Genomic DNA, 20,648 nt, shown 5'->3' with positions numbered 1-20,648 from the left:
CAAGCATGTTGCTTCTACTTCCTTCCGACCACCTATGACTCATAGACTTCAATCTGCCATCTGCCCAATCAGGCTTGTGTCTAAAATCTGTCACCACTGGGTGTCTACAGCGACACCTATGACTTATCATGGAACCTACCACACGCTCGTGCCTTAGCCCCAGCCTTCCTCCAGCCAGGCCTCCCGCGCATCTTTTCTGACTCAGTCTGCACGTCCTAGTTTAGAAACTCTCCCTGAGTCACTCAGTTTTCTCCTTTTATATTTTTAGATATTTTTTTGATAGGTAATTCAAATGCACTGGGGTGTTGGGGCTTTTTTTTTTTCCGGGTCCCCACTCACCCAAGGGGAAAGGGTGAGACATGGTTTCATGTAGTCTAGGCTGGCCTTGAACTCTTGATTGCCTAATCTTCTGCCTCTGTGATTACAAGTGTGAGCCTTACTGCTTGGCCAAATGCATGGGATTAAGTTATAATACATAGCGTTCAATGACAGGGACACCTCTCTCCTACCTCAGCTGTCCTGTTCTCTCCTGAGAGACAACCTCTGCAAAAAGTTCCTTCCAAAATCTTCCAGAGTCGCCTCAACATAAAGATTCAAGCATGATGACGGTAACCCTTCTGCTGTATCTTAAAAACCTTCTATGCCAAAAAAAATCAAGCCAACACAAATGGCTTCATCTCCACAGTAGCTGCAAATCATACACACACACACACACACACACACACACACACACACACACACGTAGGTGTTGAGATACGGTTTCTCTATGCCTTGGCTATCCTGGAACTCACTTTGTAGACCAGACTGGCCTCAAACTCAGAGATCCATATGCTTCTTGTCTCCTGAGTGCTGGGATTAAAGGCCTGCGCTACCATGCCCTGCCCAATAGAAATATGCCCAAAGCATATTTCTAATGCACTTACTCACTGAAGTCTGCATTAGCTAACATGTTTGTGGACACAGAAGATGTTCTCCATGATCAGTCCCTGTGCAAGACAGACTGTAGCAGTAATACCCAGGCTAAGTGCTTAGCTAGACTGTCCTGGAAGAGTCCACTGCAATTCCCACTCCTGCTGCCAGGTATGGGCCTGCCTGCCACACTGATCCACAAGTGTTACCTATATTTAGAATCCCCACCAAGGCTCAAAGTGAGAAGTGAGAGTTTGGTCAGGTGTAAATTGACATTCTTCCTTCCGAGGTGAGACCTCTAGAGTTCTGCTGTACTGTACAGTAGCCAGGAAGTACATGCAGCCATTCAGATCTATGATTTAATCCAGTACAACGAAGCAAGAACTGAGCCCAGCTCCTCGGGTGCACTAGCAGATTTCAAATGGTCAGTGCCACACCTGTGGCTACTGCCCTCCATGTGAGACAAGACAGGTTCTCCAGGTGGTCCTACACTAAACCTGGATTAGCTACTGGGGCCCATGTGTACTGACCAGACATTTGAAATGTGGCTAGTCTCAGTTGACCTGTATATTTGAAAGACAGTGTTAAATATATATATATAAACTATTGTATATAATAAATACATTATATAAAACAATTATAAAATTATATAACCAATATATTAATATATAATTATATAAGTTACATAATAAATAAGGTGTATTTTTTAAAATATTTTTAAATTTTTAATATATATTTTAAAAATATAATTAGATAGCAATTAATATATTGAAATGCTACTATTTAGGTATATTGAGTTAATATTATGAAAATTAGTTTCTTTTTGTTTTTACTTCTTTTAACCTGGCTACTAGAAAGTGTAGAATTACACGTGGAGTCTGTGTTGTTTCTGTGCCACTGTGAACAGCACACCCAGGGACATGTGGTTCAGTAGCATGTCTGCCTTTTCAGAGGAATTACTGCAATCTATATGACTGTGAAGTAAAACTCACTCTTAGAATCCTTTTCTTCTATGCTCCCCCCTGTCCCGGTAAGACAGGCTGAGCTGAGAAAGGAAAAAAGAAAGGGCCACAGGATTCTGCTGGCCAAGAATTAAGCCAGCAACAAGCAGGCACCCTCCCCACCTTGGTGGCCACGGGAGGCTGACTGCTGGCGCTGGCAGGAACGGACTTCCTGGTGCTTGGGAGAACAATCCACCAGAAAACAAAGTGAAGGGTCTTCAAAAGGAACCCAAGAAGGTTCCAGATGTGATCTCCAGGACTCTGCAGAGCAGTCCACCACTGCTTCATCCCATCTCCACCCTCACCCTGGGCTTAAACTGGCTTCCACATGGGTCCCAACTCAGCAGGCTCTGTGTACCACTCCAGGTGAGGACATAGAGAGACAGAGGAAAAGCAGAAACCAGAGAAGGAGGAGACAGGCCCTACCCTAAGGTTCTTACAACATGATGGCTAATGGCTGTGCAGTTGAGAGACAGCACATGCCTCTGTTATCTGTGCCTTTGACTTGGGAAAGGAAAGGACAAAAAAAAATTCATTTTTGGAGCATTTCCCCTGAAGCTGACCGTTGTAGGTCAGGCACTGTGCTCTAAAAGGACAGAAAGATCTAACTTCATGGAATGGCTAAATGGCTCAGCAAGTTAACCCTTGCGGCCTAGCCTTGGAAACCGGAGTTTACGCTCCAGGATCCACATGGCGGAAGAAGAGCATTAATTCCCAAAAATTGTCTGTCCTCTGATGTCCCTACACGCACCATGTGTGTATACAAGTGCACATGCACACACATTAATTACACACACACACATTTGTAAAAAAAAATTAAGATCTAATTCCATTTAAGGATAAATCATATACTTGGGGAAAGCATTTATTGTTGTTGTTGGTGTTATCTGTGTGCTTTGGGCAAGGGAACTAACCTATCTGTAACCAGTCAAATAAGATTTGGTGAGAGGAGTTTTCCTACCTCTTTCAATGGGTGAGTCTGGACCTTCTGTACAAATGAAGTCTCACCAACCCCATTCATCTTCATTGCCTGCCTCATTTGGAAAACACCCCCAGGCAGTTGATATAAGTTGGACTCTGAACCTGACCTCAGCACTGACTCCTAAAATACCTTCTCTTCCTCTGGATAGATTTCCTCAGAGACAGAAGGAAAGAGAGTGGTGGTTGAATCACTGGAGTGGAGGGAGCCCTTCCCTCAGGGTGGAAATGCTCATAATTGTATACAATTTTCTGTGAAAACACCCAAGGGTGCATGGGGCCTTATGGGGGACAGAGGGCTTGTGATTTAGAGAGACTGTGGCAGGCTGAGGACCTTGTAAAATTTGTATTTGAAGAGTTAACACCCCCAAAACAGCCTCTAACACATGCCTGGCAATTCTGCACCCAAGTTGTCCAGGAGCAAACCCTGTCTCTCTCCCATGTGCCTCTGTGCTCCTGACACTGGGACAAGTCACAACCCCCTTCTCCCAACCTGTGTCCCTGATACCAGAACTTGGCCAATCACTCCTTTCTTGCATCAGGATTTTATAAGCAGGCCATTCTGCTTGGCATCTCTGTATCTGCCCAACAGGAACATGGAGGAGTAAGTGGAGCACATCCTGAGAAATGATCATCACTAGTCAGGTCTCAACAAGTCCCCACAGACTGGGATCTGTCACGTACTTACTGAGGTCTAAGACATGTCAGACTTTGGTTAGATACTCTCATCTTCCGCGTCCTTTATCCTCATCCCAATATAGCAGAAAGCTCTACACAGAGATCAATACATGTAGGCTCAGCAACAATATCTGTGATCCCTCAGCTGGGGCCTGTGATTTACTCTGGCCAATAGAGTGTGGGTGGAAGGGACAATTCCAGGCTTACACATTGGGAAGGCCAATTTTACTCATCAACTTGATACAATCTAGAATCGCTTCATTGATGGTCTCACTAAATCAGGTTGACCTGTGGTATGTCTACTGGGAGACTGTCTTGATTTCAGCAACAGGTAGGAAGATATAGCCCACTGTGAGCAGCACCATCCTCTGGGCTTGGGTCCAGGACTGTATTACAAAGGAGAAAGTAAGGTGAATGCAAGCACGTATGCATTTTCTCTGTTGTTTGGACTGTGGATGTGACTAGCTGTTTCAAGTCCCCGCCACCTTGATTTTCCTGCAGTCATGGGCCATTGCCGGAGCTGTGAGCAAGAATGAATGTTCCCTCCCCATGTTGCTTTTCTCAGGGCATTTTGTTAAAACAGTTGGAAAGGAGACCAGGATAGACCTTAAACGATGTAGAAAATCTCTGCTTGCTCCTCTGGACAGGAGAAGAATCCATATGCAACCTCTCACAGAGCAGACTCCTAGCCAGCCTGCCTGCGAGGAGGAGAATAAAAATTGTGTCTCTCACCGGGCAGTGGTGGCACACGCCTTTAATCCCAGCACTTGGGAGGTAGAGGCAGGCAGATCTCTGAGTTCGAGACCAGCCTGGTCTACAGAGTGAGTTCCAGGACAGCCAGGGCCTGTCTCGAAAAACAAAACAAAAAACAAAACAAAAATTGTGTCTCTCTGCCTCAGAGTTTGGGAATGGGCTGTTACTCATAAAATGAACGAGAGTGACCCTGACCTCTCTCACGTCTCACGAAGATGAGGTTTTACGAACTGGGTCATTTTGTGGCTTTCTTGTTGCTTCCTCTCCACGCTGGTAATGGCTTCATTCAAAGAAAATGGCAGAGGCCACAAAGATGAACATTTGGTCATCTGAGCACCTGGCACAAGCAAACCAAGCTGATTCTCAAGGAGCATGGGGGTGGGGCTGATGGATCAGAACTGGGGTGACTGTTCGTTCCCATGAAGTAAGCAGAGTCAGGAATCACAGTCAGCGTCAGGGGGGACAGGTTGAGGCCTGTGGAAGGAAAGGAAGGAGACCGACAGGACCAGCATTGAAGAGGTAAGGAGATGGGCCAAACAGCTTGCTGAGATGACCACACTAGGCACGAAGAGAAGTCAGAAGAGGGGTGAAGTTATTCAGAATGCAGGTGGACAGAGCAAGAGGTGGCAGCCAGCGTGCTTCTGAGCTCTTCCCCACGGCAGGGAACAACCTGGACCTCAGAAGTTGGGAGGCCACTGAAGCGAATGACATGGATCCCAGAGTGTTGTAGAATCACCATGGAGCACAAGGAGTATACCTATCTCTATCATCATGTTTCTTAGCAAAGAAATGGCTGAGCTGTGACTCAGAACTATTAAGTCATATGACAAAGGTAAAGTTTAAGAAGAAAGTAAAACAGAAAACTAAAAGGCAAAACAACAACAACAACAAAAAAAAAACAGTATGTGAAAAATTACTGTCCTGGTCATGTTCAGATGCGGGAAAACAAGGGTGGCTTTGGAGGGACATGAAGCCAGTTCAAGTTTCTCTTTCCTCAAGGTCAGTCATGGGTCCTGGGGGCTTGCTCTGTGTTTGAAAGGCTTCAGACTGATCTTACTAACTTTATATAATCCACAAAATAGGCCTAATCCTCGTGCCCAGTCGGCAGGTGAGGCAACTGAGGCCCAAGAGAAGAAACTTGCACAGTCCACAATGTGCGGAGTAGTAGGTATTTGAAGTCAAGGTGTCCACTCCAGGATCCAGATTCTCATTTAGCTATATATACTTTATGTGTATAGATTTGTTGCCTACATATAGTCCCATGCACCACATGCATGCAATACCTGTGGAGTCTAGAAAAGGGTGTTGGAGCCTCTGGAACTGGAGTTACAGAGGGTGGTGAGTCACCATGCGGGTGTGAGAGCCGGTCTTCTGGAAGAGCAGCCAATGCTATTAACGGTTGAGCCATCTCTGCGGCTCGGAGGAACCACTATCTTAACAGCTATCATTCTACTGACTTTAAAGGAGAGGTGGGGGTGGGGGGTGGGGCAGGAAAGTTAGCAGCACCCAATGTTAACTGCACGGTCTGAAACCTGAGGACTCCCAAACTCCAGATTCCTACACTGTGCTCTGTTCTGCCAGACCAGAAGGAGTGAGGGAACACAAGAACCAATGGTAGGGGATAAGTGGGGACCTTTTGGAGGTGAGGGAGAAGCTGTTGAAACTGGCAGGGAAGAGATGGGGAAAAGAGCTAGACAGAGTGCTAAGGCAGGCCCACTGCAGAGAAGCCAGGGCATGGATAATGTTATTTAGAGACCAGGATGGACAGAGCAAGGATCAGAGCCAGAACCTGCTTCCTGAGCTCTTCCTGAGAAAGCCGCCCACCCAGCCAGCACCGGGAACGTGTTTCCCTAAGTGACATCCATACCGTCTATATTTAGGTCCTAGAGCCACCCATTGTTTCTGTCCCAGCAGACAGTGGTGGTCACCACCCTTACTGTGCCCCTCGTGAGTCACACGGTTGAGTGCTCTATCGGAAAGGCTCTCACAGTACGGGCTCTGAATGTCCTTCTCCTCCTGCGGCCCCCATGCCCAGTCCTCCTGGGAAGGCTAGGAGAGGGACACAGAATATGCTGCCTCGCCCCTCCACAAAAACAAGCCAAGGTGGCATTTACCTCAGGGCTCCGGGCCCTTAGAGGCCAGCTGCCACCAAGTCCTTGCATACTGCAGATCCTTGTATTGCTTCTCAGACTCTGCACTGAGACCCAGCGCAAAATCTGTCACTTTGGGGCTGGAAAGAGGGCTCAGCAGTTAAGCTCACTTGACTGCTCTTCCAGAGGTCCTGAGTTCAATTCCCAGCAACCACATGGTGGCTCACAACCAACTGCAATGGGATCCGATGCCCTCTTCTGTTGTGTCTGATGAGAGCCACAGTGTACTCATAAAATAAATCTTTTAAAAAAATCTGTCACTTCTCTGATAGCCACTCACACATCCTAGCTAATGCTACATGGGATCTGGTGACATTGGCTGCGTGCTGCCCTGCTTGGCATGTCATGAACTATTTCAGTTGTTTCTCAGGATAACCCCAAAAGGTGGACATTATTATTTCCATTTCACATCACAGAAATCAGATTCAGAGAGGGATCATAACACACAGCTAGTGAGGCAATGCTGGGACTCAAACCCACACCAGTCTGGTACCAAAGCCTTAACCTTCATACTCCACTGGCCCCTGGCTCTTCACAGATGTACAACTACTTTGATCAGAACTAAGCTAAGTTAATAAATTCTTTAAAGGGCTCCTCCCTCCTCTTCCTCCCATTGATGACCACAACTTCTCCAGAGCCTTTTCAGGAAACTGTCAGAGATAAGAAATCAAAATTATCAAAATGTATTCCATAGAATTTCCAAAAGCAATCACCTAGCCTATTACATTTAGATTCAAGTAGATATCCTAAAAACACCTTTTTGTTTATTTGTTTGTTTGTTTGTTTGTTTTTCAAGTTGCCTTGGCTGTCCTGGAACTCTGCTTTGTAGGCCTTGAACTCAGTGATCTATCTGCCCCTGCCTCCAGAGTGCTGAGATTAAACGCATGCACCACCACCACCTGGTTTTAAAGATACTTAACTGAGATAAACATAAAAACTAGTTTTAACTTTGATAAAACATATCTGCATGCCTCAGATTTCACATCAGAGCGGAAATGAGTTTGGAAACAAATGACATTTGACAGATGAGTAAACAGAGCCGCAGGGAAAGTGACTTGTCAGGAATGGTCGTCCTCAGGTCATTGAACCCCACCAAACCACCAAAATGGACAAGTTGACAAAGCACCGAAGAGAAAGTCCTTCAGACACTGTACACGGCAGGAAACTGAGCAGGGCCCCAGCATGGCTACCACCTGCTGCCTAGTGGCTAAGGATGGCATTTCTGCACCCACTCTGCCAATAGTAGCTAATCCCTCCAGGGCTATAGTAACCTCATAAGCTAGTAATGTTAGCACTATTGCCCATTCTACAGTTATTTCATTGTGTTAATATCGTTTATATGTAACACCTTTAAATGTCAATCCCTGCATCTCAAAGGCTCAAAAATTATTCTTCATTAAGCAAGCAAGTAGCTGGTTTAGTGAGCTGGAGGAGAGTGAAATTACCCAAGTTCTGTGACAGGATTAAAAATACGTGTTTATATAATATCAGTAGAATTAAAAAGAAACCACAATATGGGAGAAAATATCAACACATCGTTATATATAATAAGGGATAAATATCTAGAATACAAAAAGAATTCCTAAATTCAACAACAAAGATCAAACACCCTGATTCAAAAAAAGGCACCAAACTTGAGCTGATTCTCTGTAGATGTACAAATGGCCAACAATGTATATGAAAACATCCATATCACCAGTATTAGATAAACACAAAAAGAAACACATAACAAAAATAAAAATAGAAACTAATAAGTGTCGGTAAGGATGTAGAGAGACTGGGATCCTTGCATGCTTCAGGCAAGATGGAGAAAATTCCAGATGCTGTGGGAACTACAGTGTCTCCTGGAACACCTGCAATTATGACCCAGCGATTGCACTTTGGGGTACAGACCCTGAGAAAGTGAAAGGGGGGTTTCAAAGATATATCTGTACATTCATGGTTATAATGGCACTGATCATAATGCTAAAACCTGTAAGTAACCCAGGGCTCGGTGAGGGATGAACGGGTGTGCCTCAGCCTCAAGGGAGACAATTCTGACACATGTTACTTAGATCATCGATTAACCCTGAGGATGTTGTCTGAAACAAGTCAGTAACAAGAAGAGAAACCTTGTTTGACTCAACTTGCCAAGTCCTCAGAGCAGTCAAAATCACAGGAAGATGACTCAGGCAGTAAAGCCATTGGAGAAGTGGGCCTGAGTTTGAGTCCCCATCACCCCGTAAATCCTCGGCATGGTGCCACCCATGCCTGTAGTCACGGAGATGGGGAAGCAGTGACTGGAGGAGCTTTGGGGTTTGCTGGCCAAACACTGTACTCAAACTGGCCAGTTCCAGGTCTGTGAGAGACCATGTCTCAAAAGAGATACCATTGGTAGGGCGTGAGTGAGATAGCTCAGAGGACAAGCCTGGTGACCTGATTTTGATGCCCAGAGTCAACAAAGAAATACAAAGAATCAGCTCCATAAAGTTGTCTTTCTGCCTCCACATGTGAGCTGTGCACCTCTGCCTCCATGCATGCTGTTTACACACACAATAATAGTGAATACTAACCTTGAAAAAGTGGTTAGTGATTAAGAAAGACCTGATGTTGACCACACACACACACACACATACACACACACACACACACACACACACACACACACACACACGCAAAGATACACGCAAAGATACACACAGAGACACAGTGATGCACATGCACACACACAAACACAGACATATATATATATATATATATATATACACAAATACACACATATATACACACATACATACTCACAGACTCACACATATATATACACACATGCATTCTCACAGACACACACACATATATACAAAGACACGCACATATATACAGAGACACACATGTTCACAGACACATGCATACATACATAATACACAAATGCACATATATACACATGCAAACACACAACACACACATGTACACATGTACACACACAAATACACACATGCACACACTGTCCAGATAGAAAGCAGAATGCTAGCTGCTATCTCCCAGGACTGCACTTATTTGTCTGAGGATGTCATTCTGGCGAAGCTGGAACAAGTGAGGGGTTTTCCTTTAAAGGAAGTTTTGGCCCCTCTAAAACATCTACACATATCCCAAACAAATCATCAAAAGACACGGGAGAGGAAGCTTTGGGACTCTTAACCATCCTTCAACCCAGAAAACAAACTGTTTGCTGCCGCTCACTCCCAAACAATCTGAGCTGCCTTCCAGCACACTGAAGGAGAACCTGGAGTCTCCACTTGCGCCAGTCTGGCTTCATCTGTCCAGTGATGAGTACCACCTAAACACCAGAGTTACCTTAGGGAACCCTACAAGATTCAAATTTAATGAGCTTCCAAACTGAGTTTAGCCAGTTCCCAGTCCAGAGAAGAGAAGATAACCCTGGAAGCCAACCCAGAGATAAAACCACCAGAAGAGAGAGTAGGTGCGTCCTTCTCTCTCTCTCCATCTTCCCAGGAGTTGACATGGGTCTCTTGTAAAAATCGAAACGTTAGCATCATAAACCAGAGGGTGACCAGCCCTCTACTTGCTTTCAACCAATCATAGCTGCTTAAGAGGGGATGGCAGTGATGCAATGCTACTTAGTGTGTGTGCACAGGCACACACACACACACACACACACACACACACACACACACACGGCAGGCTGCTGTCCTAATTACCGCACACAACTTCTTGATTCAAGTCTAAAGAGAGACAGGACCCTGCCTTCATCATCCAGGGCTTTTGTTGTTGTTTGCTTGCTTGTTGCCTTTTAATAGCAGCTCACAGCCTATCAAATTGGGTAATGACAAGACCTCCACACCCTCCCACACCTCAGGGTCTGACACCCAGTGGAGGCTTGGGTGAGAGCTGAGAGCACCCATCCCCCTGCTCCGGAACAACCAGGAACTTACCTGTGCACGGAGAAAGAAACAGCACCACACCATGGGACGCTCCGACCTCATCCACCCCAACTCCCTGGCTGCTAAGTGCAGCAGAGCCTGGTGGACAGGAGGCTCTGAGCTGTGTGAGCATGGTTTCCCTGAGGGAACTCCTCCCCACCACTTAAGTTGCATGACAGGAAGTGACAGGGGCCATCCGTTACAAGTGTCAGAAGCTGAGAGCTCCGGCCCAGGGCTCCCCTCCATCCGTCCGGTAGTTTCCTTGCCGGTTACAGCTGCTCTTTCGAGCACTCTTGGCTTTGGCATTCAAAAAAAACGGGCCCATCTCCAGTCATTTAGAAGCGACCTGTGCTTACTGGGTCCCTACCTAGAGACGTGTGGGATGTCCCAGCAGCCTTTGGGCTGCACTGCCTCCCATGTGGAGCTCTATATATTTAAACACTTGAGTGAAATAGAGAGAAATAGGGGAAGCATCACTAGGAGGGATACGGGCAGGCTAGCTTTGGGTACAAAGAAATCAATGGTCTCCTTTGAACCTCGCATCCTGCCGAAGACACAGAGCCCACAGAGAACTACGACTTAAGAGTACCCACACACCCATCCGCTGCTTTCTTTTTACTTGAGCAAATCTGGCATCTTCTCTCCAGTGCCTCTTAAAAATAGCTACTTCTGAAAAACCTTCCTTTTGGTTTTTCTTCCTGTTCTTCTCATGGCTAACTCGGGGCTAGCATTTCTCATTTGTGAACTGGCGGTCTGTCTCAGTGGGATGCACACCCAGTTCCCTGCTTTTTACAAGATCTATACTCCCTTAGGTAAAGTAGACAGTATCACAGTGACCTACACTGTCTGGAGAACACAGTAAACTGCCTCGGTCACTCTATACTGGGCTGTTGGTCTCAAGCCCAAGGAGACCTAGCTCCCGTGAAGCTCTCGGATTTTTTTTTAAAGTCCCAACAGGGCAGAATTTATTCATTAAGATCTTTGTAAATGTAACGTTTAACCACAAAGATGCAGGCCAAGCTTTCCTGACGCTTTCTCTCAAATGCACAGATTTTGACAAGTACTCACTCATCATTCTCATCCTAGCATAAGGTCAGGGGACCAGCATAGAGAACTGGTTCATTTGGACAAGACACTGGTTTAACTTCAGTGATTATGAGAAAGGCTAGCACCATCCATGCTGCCAGGAAATACATACACAACACACACACACACACACACATTAATTGAGCCCCCCCAAAAGTTTTAGAAGAGCTCTCTACAAGTTAAGGGAGAGGAACACAGACATCTAGAAAGTGTGCACTGGACAAAAACAAAAAAACCAAAAAAAACAAAACAACAACAACAAAAAAACAGACAAAAACAGAAAAATCAGGCCATAGCAGGGAAATGTGGAACCCCGGGGGCTTGAGAAACACACAAGCACTGGGCTGTGCCCAGGTGGCTCTGACAGGCCCTCTTACTCTGGGGAGAATGAGTAGTTGCACTTGTTTAAAGAAAGAAGGAAGTGAAATCACTCAAAGTACTCCTGTCTGTAAGACAAGAATGAGTCACTCAGGGCTGGTACCCAGGCCACACTCAGAAATATGTGTCCACCAAATGGTGGCGTCGGATAGATGGTCCACCTTCCCCAAGCCTAACACCTCACACGAAGGATTTTTGCTCTAAATCCACTCAGGAACAACCACACATTTGCACAGCCCCTCAACAACCATCTCAGGTGGCAGCCCAGATAAAGAATGAATAGTAGCCCTCTGAGAAGCCCTGGAACATTCTTTAAGCCTGGCAGAAAGCCACTTCCAAGAGCTCCAATCACCAAGACCAGCCTTACCCTGGTGGACATCCAAGGGAAATGTGGTCTGACAGAGCATACTCTGGTTTAGTTCATGTCGGTGGAGGGATGGACTACTCACATCAACTAACCTAGGCTGACTCAATCAAACTTCCAGCTACTGAGAATGGGGAAGAGGACGGAGACCCAAAGGAGCGGGCTACGGCATTTCTAGGAACAGGTGAACCTGACTAGGCCCTAAAGCAGGTAGTATTCGAGGAGGAAGGAAGGAGAGAGGGAAGGAAGCCTACAGATGCCCTGGCAGGGACAGGGGCACAGAAAGGCCAGTGCACAGCCATTTCCTCTGCAGCTGCTCCCGCTCTGACAGGAGTAGGAACTCCAGGAACAAAATGGGTCTGTGAAGACAGCGCTGTGAGAGGAACAGGCAGCTTTCATTTTGAACTGCAGCACATGAGCTCATAAAGGAGCTGGAGTTTTTGCTTCGTGACACTGAGGGGCTACAGGGACTCAGATATGTTTCTCAATTTTTACAAGTAATACATCATTGTAACACAGCCAAGCTGAACAGAAGATATAAAGTAGAAAGCAAAATGCATCTTTCCAAAGGCCCTGCCACACCCCCTTTACCAGAAGGAATGGGGGTTAAAGCCAGACGGAGCCAGACTCATCCACACTTGGGCCTTCGGGAAGGGCCTCTTCCCCTGCCATAACGTGTTTTCAGCGTCTTGCTGGAGGATTCTTCTGCACTGCTCCATCATCCCCTGACCTTGGGCACTGTGCGAACGTGAAAGACGGGTTGGAAATGTTACTTTAAGGTCGTCCGCTCTCAGCACTGCCAATGCTGGACACTTAACTCAGGGTAACAGTGTGCTTGTGGGGGACGTGCGTGCATGTGAACCCTGATTCCTGTGATGTTACCCTCTGACTGCTGACTGTTGACGCTTTAGCATGAGCCCTTACCATGTATTTTTTTTATTTATATGATCATTACAACTCTGTTAAGAAGGCCTTAATTTTATTATGATATTTCACTTTGAAGTTTTTAAACAACAACAACAGCAAAAGAACTCAAAAAAGGGGGAATGTAAGCTTCCCTTTAGCACAGGGGATCCTCCTTTCAAAGCCCTACTTTATAGTTGTTCAAGGTAAATCTTTACAGATTAGAGAGAAATTAAAAAAACAAAACCATGAAGTTGTGGAGGTACAGGCTCTTGTGGTTTGCTGTTTTCCTTCACTTTGAGGTATTGATTCGTTTGTTTAAACATGGGAAACTACCACAAGGCACATGGTACAGGTCAGTCTGGAAGAATCCTTTAGTAGAACACATACAGCGTGTGCTCACACACATACATACACATACATACACATACATGCACACATATACCACATGTATACACTCACATACATATATACCATACACACATGTACACACATACCACATGCACACATGTACACACACATACACACACCCACACACTTCCTGCCCCTTCACCTGTCACCATCCAAGAGCCATCTAGAAAACTACTTTTTCAATATTCAGAAATCTGACTCACTGAAGCAAAAACACTGGAAAAGACAAGGAATGTCGACAAAGGAACCTTTCAGCTACCTCCTAGGGGGGAGGGGAATCTTCCTTTCAAAGCCCTACTTTATAGTGGTTCAATCTTTACAGAGTAGAGAGAAATTAAAAAAATAAAACCATGAAGTTGTGGAGGTACAGGTTCTTGTGGTTTGCTGTTTTCCTTCACCTTGAGGTGTTGATTCGTTTGTTTCAACATGGGAATCTACCACAAGGCATTTTCTGTGCAGACACTGGTGGCTGTCTCCCACGCCTGTTCAATAACTAGACTTCTAGCTGAGACACTACCACCACACTTCTTGGTATCATGGGGACAAAGGCTGCTTCCCTTGTGTGACTCTTCTGCAGCCGACAGCATCTTCTGATGAGGAGCAGCAGGCAGTTTCCTCCAAAGGTATCATAAGCAATAGATTGACTAGGGCTGTGAGGACTTCATTGCACAATTCAGTAAAATTCTATCTTTACTAGAAGTGAAAAATGGACTGGTGAGAAGGCTTAGTGGGTAAAACCACTTGTGGCCAAAGCCTGATGACCCGAATTTGATCCCCAGAACCCATGTGAAAAATGTGTGTGGTGCTACACATCTTAAATCCTAGCACTCTTACTGAGAGATAGGAAGTAGAAACAGGAGAATTGCCCAGAAACTTGAGGGTCAACCAGCCTGGAGTACAAGTACACTAGAGATGACAAAAGAGGCTCTGCCTCACCAAAATGGAAACTGAGAACAGACTTCTGAAAGTATCCTCTGACTTTCAAACACACACACACACACACAAGATGATAAATAATAAATAAACAAAAAAGGCAGCAAATATATGTGGTAACACATGTCTGTTACCGCGGCACTCTGGGGAGGAGGTATCTTGCATTTAAGGACTGCATGGTCTCCTGAACAAGACTCTGATGGGGTGGAGGAACAGGTGGGGGGGGGGGGGAAGAAAAGAAGGAAGGGAGGTGACAAGAAAAGAAACTTAGTAAATTATAGTGATTCTTCCATTTGAAATTCATTGCATTCTGTAATCTCTTATTTGCATATGAGACACCACCAGAAGACAGCCTTGGGATGTTTCTGTCCACCTGAGGTTAGTCAGAAGTTCCCACAATTCTGCACGATGAATCATAAAGGGGGGCATAACATGGTCAGTGTAGAAATGGGATGTTAGTCATGACCGAAATATAAAACTATTACCATTGATTTAACCAACATCCCAACACCGGAAAAGTATTGCACAGACCTTAGGTTTCTGAGATGGTGGCCAAATTCGGGTACAACAAGAAGAAACCAAGTTTTTATGCCATGGTCGGAGGGATGAACCACAAGTGTCTGTGGCGGTGTCATCCTGGCAGAGGGACATCACCACATCGAGCCAGTGAGAATTAAGGACTTGAGAACACGAGCCTGGGTGTTTACTTGTGGTCAGATCCTTTCACTGAATGTCTCTGTATGTACTCTTTACTGCTGTAAACAGAACTTGGACAGCTACTCCCCCTGCATCACTATGAGTAATGGCGGGGTGGGGGGAGGCCTCCAGATGCCATCCAAGTCAGGACCAACTGGATATAGGTGACTTAAGTGATTCAGACCAAACCTTGCTCAGTGCCTCAGCCCAACAAAATTACAAAATAAATGGAAAGTATGTGGGAACAGACCTGGCTACCCAAGGTCAAGAAGAAATAAATAAGAAACTCTTCATCTACGGTTTCAACCCAAGAACTAAAAATAAATGGTGCTTTGACACGGGATCCTTACAGACTGCTAACCTGCCTAATCTTCTGGGTTTATCTTGCCAGTTTTGCTCTGAGCGATTATTTGTATGCTGCATTTTTTTCCTCTCTAAACAAATCGGAACCTTTATAATAAAATACCTCGCATTATTTGGCGATTGATACTGTTATGGCTTGAGTCTGAAACATCCCCCACAGGCTCATGGTTTGAGCTTGGATCTATTTTGGGAGGTTGCAGAACCTAGACCACTAGGGAAGGGGGTGGGGCTTCAGAGTTATCCCAACCAATCCTCCCCTTCCCCTAGTCTCTCTGCTTCCGGGTCCACCAGAAAGGCCTATCACGTGCTCCCACTGCCACCGACTGGGTGATTCTTCTGTACGGTCATTACCACGAGGGGCTGGAACCCACTGAAACCAAAACCAAAATCTCCCCTGCCTTAAGTTGTCTCTGTCCAATTCGGTCGCAGCACCCCGGAACTAATACAGATGCCCAGCGAACTGCTCTACAAACACTAGCAAGTGCGGAGCTTTTGCAAAGCCACTCTTGATTTATGTCTTCGAACACGAGCCTCCTTCATGCAGTTCCTCCAAGGCCCGTCCAGTCCTCCTGGTTAGCCTGCCCGTTAAAAGTGAAACTCGTGCGGGTTACTGACCTCTGCTCAATTCTTTGGAAGAGAAAAGGTTTACACAAGTGACGAGCTGATCACTATCAGCCAGAGAACTTCCTTACTTGGAAACGAGATTTACTATTTGTCAGTCTACTGCCAAATCAAGTTAGGAACGGAAAGTCTGAACATGGGGGTGGGGATGGTGTTTTTGAAGCTTACACTGAATAATAACCAGGAGGATTTTTAAGAAGCAATTTGCTTAGATCAGAAAAACAACTCTGCATTTTAATGGTCTGGATTAAACTATGTAACAAAAGCAAAAATCCTTTTTATTACAAAGTTTCTCCTTTATTTCAGTTATACTTAAAACAGGACATTTCCTGTGTGTGTGTGTGTGTGAGAGAGAGAGAGAGAGAGAGTGTGTGTGTGTTCCTTGGCAATCAGTTCTCTCCTTTCTTCATGTGGGTTCATAAATCAGACTCCCTATGAAGGGCCTTTACCTGCTGAGCCATCTCCTCAGCCCCTCCCTCCCTATGGTAACTCTGGCTACAACCACCTGACCAGGCTAGGAATACAGCAGTAAGAAGAGTTTAGGCTGGGCCACATAACTGCTTGGTAAGTCACTTCACTGCTACACCCTGAGTTTTCTCATGTGGACAACACATGTAATGATGCCTTCCTTCCTCAACAACTTGTAGGAAGGCCTACAGGACACTGACTGATGCGTGTGAAGGCACAGCAAAAAGGTTTAAGGACACGGGGGGGGGGGGGTCGTCACATTCTATTTTTGTATAGGTTCAAATATCTCTGTTAATTTTTTTAAAAATATTTTTCATTCTTTTCAAAGTGAAGACATTTTTATTCTCTTTTAAATTCTGTTTGTTTCTGATTTGCTTGTTTGTGGTGGGGGTCTGATGTGATAGCCCAGGATGGCTTTGAACTTGCAATTCTCCTGCCTCAACCTCCGGGGTGCCCATATTTATTCATCACTGTGTCCATCGAAAGAGTTCAAGAATTCTACAAAGACACCTCAAGAAGATACCAAGACATTAAGATGCACTCTGTCTCCGTGATGCACTCTGGTAGTCCAACAGTAAAGTACTTCTCTCTTCTCCTTTTTAAATGTGGGATGGGGTGCATCTGAAGAATAAAAATCGCTACTTTCGCCTCCTTCAATCAGACTCGTAAAAGAGTCACCCAGACACCAGGCAACAGCAAACCGATGGGATGCTGGGAAAGGGCTTTGTGTCCACACAAGGGACAGTGAAGTCCTTACTGGAAGACCCGCACCTGCTCCTAGGCAGACCTCTCCCAGGACACGGCCTCTTTAAGAGAGACTTCCTGCTGAGGCAGACATTTCCGAATGCAGCTTCCTGGAGACCACATACATAAACAATAAACTCTGCCGAAGAACTGCAGATAGACAATACAGCCCATGGAGCCGTAACAAGAACCAATTATGGGACTGACAATAGCCAGGGCATTTCCATCAGGAATGCAGATCTGTGATAAACACAGGGAAACACGTTACCCAAGCACCATACACCTGCACACCCTGAACGGAGTTTTCAAAACACAGTGCCTGACCTCTCATCCCAGAGAGAAATTGGTTGCCTCCAACTTCAGGGCTGTTTTTTAAATTATCACTGGCCAGGAAGAAAGCAGCCAAAGCTTCTCTCAGAGCACCACCACACACTGAGTGCACACTTGAGAGGCCACGTGTTTCCAGGTTGACCGGCAAGGCCTGGGACATCTCTAACAGCTAAGCATGTGTGTGTGTGTGCGTGGGGGGGGGGGGCGGTGTCCTACAGTTGAACTCCCTTCCTGGGCCTGGGGAGTCCCCAGCTCAGAAACCAGAGTCCAAGTCCTACTAAAGAAGACCAACACTGCCCACTCATTTCCCAGCCTTCCTTGAAGCCAGAGCACCAGAGTACTAGGCAGGCTCAGCCAATTAGGTACTGCCATCCGAGGCCTACGTCAGGAGCTGAGCGGCTAGGCAGCCAGGACACTGCAGAGCTAACTGTGTGTGGGTAATAGGGGAACACTGTCAAGGCCGGTGATAGAAAAGTAGCATCTTCCCCACCCGGAGACAGCAGCAGAAGTGTCCTTAGCACAATTGTTGGTGTTATCTGGGCCTGTTCCTGATTTCCCGATCCTTCCCAGTCTCCTGGAGCCACTGTGAATTCACTTTCTATTTAACTGAACTACATCTCTTGCTAAGGTAGGTCTGTGTGGCAGCCCAGATATTAAGTGCACAGAATAGTTCTGAGCTCCAGAATTGAATGGCTTCTCTCATATTTATGCTGCCTCCTGACCTTATGCCCTGTATCAGGTGGTCTCTTATTCCTCCCGGACTTTATCTGCTTCTGCCTTCCTTCCCCACCCCCACCCCCCATCTGAGGTCACAAGTTCTGTTTCTCATCAGGCTCCTTCCTGTCTCGGGGTCTTTGCACCTGGTATTCCTCTCCAGGAAACTCCACCCCAGCTCATCCCAGCACAGCCTCCTCCTCACTGTGGAAGAGCAGCTCCTGGAAGAACCCTCCTGACCAGGCTGTCCAAAGGGCTTTGCTCCACACCCCAGCTCTCCGGCCATGGTCAAGATACCTGTTGATTTCCTTCCCAGAACTTACCACACCGCGTGATTAATTCCTTTCAAATAACAGGAGCAAACACCACTGCCTGAGGGCTTTCCACTTCCCAGACTGACAGGTGAAGTTCCTTTGATTCCTTGCTACTCTGGGCTTGCATAGAGGTTACAGACACTCTTTAGGCTCCGAAAGGTCAAAGGAGTTTGCCCCAAGAGCTGGGCTTGATGAACAAAAACTTTAACTTGGATTTGCATCATGGGCTTCTCACAACAGTGCTCCCACAGACACCGGGTGAACGAAGACCAATTACGTCACAGGTGGTGGAACTTTGAACCTGGTACTCCAGATTGCAGCCTCCTCTCCTCTCCTCTCTCTCTCTCTCTCTCTCTCTCTCTCTCTCTCTCTCTCTCTCTCTCACACACACACACACACACACACACACACACACACACACACTGACACCTTCCTCCCCTGCCAGCATTCAGTCTAGCAACCCACATGCCTCGCCAGAGATGATTTGGGCAAAGATGGGCCTAGCTTTCCCCAGTGAGGAGAAATAAGGCCCCAAGGGTGGGCGTGCATGAACACCTCGGAAGAGTTTACAGTCAGCCAGACGGGATACAGACCAGCAAACAACACTTAATGTTCTTGAAGAAGAAGTTGGCAGCCTGAAGAAGCAGGGGACAATTTTCAGGCTCTCCCCAGGGGAAATGCCTTCAAGGGGATGCCAGGGATGTCTGAGAACGGCTGGGGTGAGGGGAGGAGTCAGAACAAGCGAGTGAGGGGCAGTGACAGCCCAGCTCATCCAGGGAGGCAGTTAGTCAGAGGGCCTGCAGAAGGGCCAAGTGAAGGCTGGGCTGCATCGAGGAGGGATCCAGGCAGGAATCCCCCCTCTCCCCGGAGGAAACAACCCAGCCGGGGTGGTCCAGGGTGGCTGCACAACCAGGTGGAAACTGACTTTGTCAAGGACAAGGACAATGCCATAGCTGTATACTACAGGTCTAATGTTGGGAGGGTTGGTCGTCATTTCCTCTATATTTTAAATTCCACAGGCATAACTGTGTCATGTAAATGCCAAAAAGAAAAAAACACAAACAAACAAAAAAAAAAAAAAAAAACCCTGTAATCACGATTTAAAAATGAAAAGAAGTCCCATTCTGTCTCCGGACTCCCTTTTCCCTGCACAAGGAGCCAGACAAAGTCCTCCAGCCAGCAGCACAGCTGTCCCTCTGGGGGTGGGAAGATACACAGAGCTCTGAAGTGGGTGATTGAAGGAGAAGACCAGGGGTCATGTGTTTCTTGATGACAGCCACACCAGTCAAGTCTCCCGAAGACCCACCTCAGGCTCATGCCATTTTGAAGAGCAAATGCTGTTTGCTGCTTTCCAAAAAGTGTCGTTTGGACCCAAAAGGTCGATTTCCTGTTCTGAACTGGGGGTGTTGGGAAGGAACACTCCACTCCCACCCCATCCACCACCACCACCCCCCATCCCCCCACCTCCCACCCCCCCCCACGCCTGTGACCTTCTCTGATGTCGAATGAATTTCGAGAATTCCTTCCCTGGGGAGGTGTAGCACTCTCTATATCTCCAAACCAACGTAGGATTCCACCAGGGTTCATCTGGGAGGCAGGGAGGTACTAGGCACTTAAAGCAAGGATAAGGACTTCCCTCTAATTACATACGTGACCTGAAAGCAGCTTTATTCAGCACGCATGATGGCTTCCTCATAACCGCAAAGATCAACGCCCCTTCAGTTAACTACCCCCTATATATGCCAGTCCCTTATAGAAGACCCCTGACCCCACTAACCTACCGAAGGCAATATCCGGTTAGGGCAGAACTGCATACAAATGGCTGGAAGGAACAAATGGAATCTCAGGGGAGGGTCCAGGGACCCTCCATACCATCTCTTTCTAAGAGGGAAGTCTCAACAGTCAACAAGCTATTAGCACAGCCTGTCTGGTGATTA

General features: G+C 46.4%; 1 protein-coding gene across 4 annotated transcripts in view; it reads right to left on the bottom strand.

The window, feature by feature from the left end:
- The window catches only part of Arhgef3 (Rho guanine nucleotide exchange factor 3), a 292,328-nt gene that overhangs the window by 152,941 nt on the left and 118,739 nt on the right, over nt 1-20,648 (bottom strand). For 2 of the 4 annotated variants that reach the window (XR_007979160.1, XM_052189950.1), the window contains exon 1: nt 10,399-10,540. The exons of the other annotated variants lie outside the window; for them this stretch is intronic. Coding sequence is in view for 1 of the 2 variants with exons in the window: in XM_052189950.1 (XP_052045910.1) it covers nt 10,399-10,449 (51 nt within the window). In the remaining variant the exon portion in view is untranslated. Of the gene's footprint in view, nt 1-10,398; nt 10,541-20,648 lie in introns of those variants that run through there. 4 annotated transcript variants of the gene reach the window in all.

Source organism: Apodemus sylvaticus, chromosome 8 (assembly GCF_947179515.1).
Source record: "Apodemus sylvaticus chromosome 8, mApoSyl1.1, whole genome shotgun sequence".
NCBI lineage: Eukaryota > Metazoa > Chordata > Mammalia > Rodentia > Muridae > Apodemus > Apodemus sylvaticus.
This window is presented reverse-complemented; position numbering and strand designations above follow the sequence as displayed.